This window comes from Leptidea sinapis, chromosome 36, assembly GCF_905404315.1.
Source record: "Leptidea sinapis chromosome 36, ilLepSina1.1, whole genome shotgun sequence".
Taxonomy (NCBI): domain Eukaryota; kingdom Metazoa; phylum Arthropoda; class Insecta; order Lepidoptera; family Pieridae; genus Leptidea; species Leptidea sinapis.
Window position 1 is genome coordinate 555,410 of NC_066300.1, and position 6,006 is coordinate 561,415.

Here is a 6,006-nt window from a genome sequence, read left to right on the forward strand (position 1 = left end):
TGAAAGCAGCTAAATTATTGGAAAATTACTTCCTTTATCACCAAGATGTCTCAATATCGCAAGATAAGAGTTCAAATAGAATTTTTTATGTACATTACTACTAACACTAGTCTGAAATAAACTTTTTCTTTTTCTAATTCTGATTTTTTATCTCTCCATTTAACGACAACTCTCTATAACGCCATAAAATGCACAGTCCCTTCAGTGTCATTATATATTTACACTATACTTTATAATGTATGTTCATAGGCACATAAGTGAATTTGCTAGAAACTGTCATAACCATAATGTTAACACCACAAACAAATAAACTTATAATGCAGCAGTATTAGAAGAAGTTTTTCGGAAACTGGATTGGACATGGAGGGGCCTAAATATAAATGGTGAGATGCTGTCCCACCTAAGGTTTGCTGATGATATAATAATTTTTGCCAGCACCAAAGATGAATTGCAGTTCATGCTGGAAGAACTTTACACTGCTAGCAGAGATGTGGGACTCTCTATAAATGCAAAAAAGACATTATATTTAAAAAACATAACATTTTGAATAAAAATATTTGAATTTACAAAGAGGAATGGTCCCTCCCCAATGGAAAATAAGAGATAGTTACATTTTAGAGATTATCCCTGATTATTGCCATAACAAATTACTACCTGACCATCAGTTTGGCTATCGTCAAAAACGTGGTACTATTGAACAATTATGTGGAAAATATAAACGAAGATCTTGAATTAAAACAATACAGTGTCACAGCATTTTTGGATATATCCCAAGCATTTGATTGAGTGTGGCATGACAGACTTCTTTTCAAAATAACAAGAGATCTAGGTACCTATAAACTTCTAGTCATATCTAAGTGACAGACACTTTTTTGTAAAACAAGGAGAAGCATTAACATCTTCATATCAAAGCTGGTGTTCAGCAAGGCCCATGGGTCCCATATTGTATCTGCTTTTTACAGCTGATATCCGTAACACCAATGGAGTAGTTACTTGAACATATGCTGATGACACAGCAATTCTATCAATGGACTAAAGGTTACTAAAGCATACATGATTTTCATAATAACACCACAGACTAGGAATGAAACCCTCAGGCTCTTAAATTATAAATGTTCATTGTACAATATCACATTGTTCAAAGTCTACTGAGTTTTTTGCGCATGTTCTTCTCAGGGCTGTGGCAGTGTATTTTGAATGGGTGGTAGTTTTTGACACTCAATAAGAGATTGGGAATCCTATTTTGAATAAAAATATATGAATTTGAATTTATTAAGGTTCATATCAAGCTAGGCACTGCCTAATTGCCTATATATATCTTAGAATATACTTGAATAGACCCCTAACCAGGAAGAAGCACATTTCCACAAAGAGATTAGCCATGGGCCAAAAGTTGCATACTGGTGTCTAAATAATAAATCATGACTCTCACTTCAAAACAAACTATTGCTTTATAAAAGCATAATAAAACCCATATGGATATACCCATATCAAAAATATTATAGAAGAAATCGTGGAAAGGTCAAAAGCATACAATAAGTGAATCATCAATCTTATGAACACCCAAACAGTTACTCATAGACTAAAAAGAAAGATTCCTCAAGACCTCTGAGAGGCACAACAAGAATAAACGGAGCAGTCGCTGGAAGGCTTTCGTGCAAGCCCTTTAATTACATAGTCTTACATATTGCTGAATATCTGCAAGATTCACATTTCACAGATTGCAATAAATAGCACTATGGATTAAAATTATTGAAATAAGTATGTAAATGATTGAATTGATATATTTCTATTCCAAATCAATAAAAATTACATAAAAACCATGTTAGAATTAGGTACGTGCGTTCAAAATTTGTAAACATTTAATTTAACCTTGAATAAGTGATAAGGGATTATGCCATACTTTGGTTTGCAATTATAATCTAGAAAGACACATAATGGTATTTCTATTTCTAACAATATATTGACTTTACCTGCGAAACATCATCAAACTCCGCATTACATCTATGGCAAAAATACCGAACCGCTGCAGCTGTATCCATCACAATGGCATCCGCCATTGTAAGAGCCTGATAAGAACTGGAACTCCACTTCTCAGTCCTTCACTATTATATAAAATATCGGTTTTGGTATTAGATACGTAGAAATAATTAATAAATTCCCGATTAATACACATTCAACAATAATTTTTCAATCGCCATTTTAGAAATGGTATCTTAAATCTTTATTTTTTTCTAGAAAGATCAATGACAATTGACAAACATCACATTAAATTCAATGACATAAATAATATTTTTTTGATATTTTATGGCTCAGCTACGAGCTAACGGCTGAACGCTGATATAATAAACGCCGCCAGCAGACATGCTGTTTCTCAATTATAAGTTTTTCTTGAATTAAAATAATTCTGTCATTGAATTGAAATGAAAATGAAATGAAATTTTATTTGCAGGAAACATTGTACTTAAGATGTTAACATAATATTATTGATCATCCAATATGTTTCGTCAATTGACATGCAACATATGTTACAAAATTGTCTAAACACTACTGTTATACTATTCACTATTCATATGGTATCATTCAACGACGTTCTATACTTAAGGACATATCATTCACAGTGTAATAGCGGAATGACAAACGTGTGCTTAAAGACAATGTAAGCACACTTTTCTCCTTAGTCGTGTATCAACTGTGTGTCAATCAACAAGCCTAAGTGTGCTATAAAGTAGTGCTAAAATAATACGTTAACGACGCAAAAAAGAGACGGTATGTCTTATCACCGGTAAGTTTATTTTATTTGTGTAAGATGGGTTGCGTAAAAAATTTAGTAAAACGAATATGTTTTCTTTAAATATGGTACAATTATTGACAAGTATTCACATCCCTTTCTCTCCCGCGACAGAAAACTATAGAGTCGTTCTTTTTTAAAGGCCCAGTGAACAAAGATTAGCAATATTGTTTTTTGCGTACGGAAAATCATTTTCATATGAACGGCTTACAAGAACATGAACAATTACAAACTAGTGCTCTCGAAACGTATAGCACAAACGTATCTTAACCCAGTGATAATTGATACTTATTTACACCTCAAATCTGGAAAATCATATCTTTTTCAGCTTTTCCGTACAAGAGATAGTGAAAGCGAATTGGCGCCGGTAACAAGAGAGAGATTTAAACAATTTTACAGACCAAATAAGTCGAGTGGCATTTGCCTGAATCATTTAATCCCGGTTGATTTATATATCACCACTAAAAGATTTAAGCGTTTAAAAATTCATACTCTATAAAACTTTTTCAACATTAAGTAAAAGTATTGAAATCTCTTCCGAAAGTCAATATATTTTGTCAATTAAGTCAAATTGTCACACATTCAAAAGTCCAATTAGCCATATATTTTATCAAACCCAGTCGTACTAAAATATGTTGGTGTCCGCTTACACTAAAAAGGCCAAAAAGATACCCTGGAAAAGATGTACCTATTTGCCTCAAAGACAAAATTTAACAAATGAAATTTATTTCCAAGAACTTAAACAGTTTCCTGAATTATTTTATGGAAATAAAAATATTATATCAGAGTGTTTTTCTCTCTCATTAAAGGTTACCTTAACTTATTATATCTAAATGCATTTAAAGCGTTAAAGAATAACAAATACAAAAAAATAAGTAAACATACAAACTTTCGCCTTTATTTTATGACTGTGATTTTTGATTACTAACGTAAGAAACCTCCGACTGAACAGATCTTGATCAGAAAATAGGGACAGACTGACAAACGTAAAACTTATAGCAATCCTCTTTTTCATCTGGGTTTAAAAAAAAATACCTAACTGCTACTCCACTGATGTCACTGTCCAAATCAGGTTCTAAGTTCAACTTAAACTGAAAAAGTGTTTACATTGCTGCCTATTGACCAATAATATTTTAAACAACTGGAGTAAACGCCTCTGCGTTTACTCTACTTTACTGTATAGACATAGCAATCGAAGCTTATTATGGTGTCATTTGTGACATGTGCCATATTTCGGCTTTGATTTTGTATGACGTCAATTGTCTATATGTATAGAACGTCATTTGTATAATTGAATAATTGTTTGTGTTTTTACATTATTATACAGCACGAAAACATTTTTACAAAAAAACTTTTCCAGAGTCAGTCTTGAGATATTTGCTACGAACATAATGATTTGATTATTAATTCATATCGACCGCACTGCGCCGAGCCCAGCGGGGTACGCATCCATTGCCAGCACGAGATTGCTGTTTTTTTTTACTTCACGCGCTAGCCGGCTTCTGCTTCACCGTCGGTTCATGAGGGATGTAACGACAACAAAGTTTCCGAACTTTCATTTCTTCGTGTAAAATTTTCTGAATTTGGCTCATACCAATACCCAATAGTCCTCGAATTGTCTCATAGGTAATCTGCGGGATTTCTTCAATTAGCCGCTTAACAGTAGCCACATTATTTCCGTTGACGGCAGTTGAAGGCTGCCCTTCACGAAATTCGTCATGTAAAGAAACCCGACCTCTCTCAAATTCAGCAAACCATCGCCTTACAGTGTTCAAGCAAGGTTCTTCTCTCCCAAAATAATTTTAAAGATGAGCTGCACAGTCTTACGGAGAGAGAGAACTTTTAAAATCATAAAAAAATCATCGCTCTAAAATCTTTTCGACCTAATTCCATTTTCGTAGTAGTTCTAGTACGTAGAACTTTGATGTGTGATAAAAAACAATCGACAAATGATTTTTTTATTACTGAGAAGGTTGCAACGTTTCAAAAATATAACATTCGAAATTCAATTAGTTCCGATTAGCTAGAAGTGCAAAACTAAAAGTATGCCCCATGTAAACGCAAAATTCGACGCACGAACGCATAGTTTACCATACCTACGAACCTCTTAACTTCCAACACGGTCATAGGTATCGAAGCGTTCACTATTGCCTCGACCATTTCAGAGCAGGTATGCAACCCGTTCTTATCAATCACGTTCCCTAAATAAGTGACACTGTCCTGAAATAGTGCACATTTTTCTTTTTGGAACCATAGACCAGCGTCATCTATCCTATGCAATATCTCCCTCAACCTTATCGGCGATAACATATAATATCATCGATCCAATAGCTGACTCCATTTATGCCGCCTAGTAAAATTTCCATTGAGTTTTGGAATATTGCTATAGAAAATAGTTCAACATACCAGAAAACTTTAACGAAGATCTAAAAAAAAGGGTTATGTGGCCAGAATCGGTTCACTTACTTCACTTCTCTTATCAGCCAAAAAAAAATTAATATTCTAAAAGGGGTCCGTACAATTACCTATAATCATCCAGGGCATAGCACGATTACTGTGCTTATCAAAATTACCAATGATATCCGATCTGGCATAGATAAGCAACAGCTCACAATACTCGACTTCAGTAATGCTTTCGGCACTGTTGACTTTGATATATTGCTGTATCTGTTTAGTTCATTAACCCACATAAATAACATCGAAACCACCATGGTTTTTAGAAACTATTTATGTGGGCGTCGGCAAATGACTACGATTGATGATAACACTTTGACCTGGTCTAACCTTTCTTCTGGAGTTCCACAAAGCGGTGTTCTGTCTCCTTCTCTTTATTTTTTGTTGTAGCAGCAACTGAAATATATCATCTGTGAAATTTTCAACTATATGACTATCACGGTTCATAAGATACAGCCTGGTGACAGATGGACAGACAGACGGACGGACAGCGGAGCCTTAGTAATAGGGTTCCGTTTGCATCCTTTGGGTTCCACACCCTAAGAAAGAAGAAGCCCCTCAGTTACTTACGGCCGTTTTTGACTTTTATAAAGTGATTTTAATCCAATTTTGAAAAACATAATTGAATCCCGTCTGTGGCAGGTAGAAGTCATAGACCAGACTTCTACCTGCCACAGAGAGGATAAAATTTGTTTATGAAAATTGACTTTTGACATCTTATCAAAGTTATCAGTCACTAGTCAGTTGATAATATTATGTAC

The 6,006-nt window shown here is 34.2% G+C and overlaps 1 protein-coding gene and 1 long non-coding RNA gene across 2 annotated transcripts in view; one reads left to right on the forward strand and one right to left on the reverse strand.

The window, feature by feature from the left end:
• The window catches only part of LOC126975496 (sporozoite surface protein 2), a 29,898-nt gene extending 27,696 nt beyond the window's left edge, over positions 1-2,202 (reverse strand). The window contains exon 1 of the mRNA XM_050823422.1: positions 1,974-2,202. Coding sequence (XP_050679379.1) covers positions 1,974-2,060 — 87 coding nt within the window. The 5' untranslated portion in view covers positions 2,061-2,202. The remainder of the gene's footprint in view (positions 1-1,973) is intronic.
• The window catches only part of LOC126975538 (uncharacterized), a 71,508-nt gene that overhangs the window by 38,142 nt on the left and 27,360 nt on the right, over positions 1-6,006 (forward strand). The gene's annotated exons all lie outside the window — the stretch shown is intronic.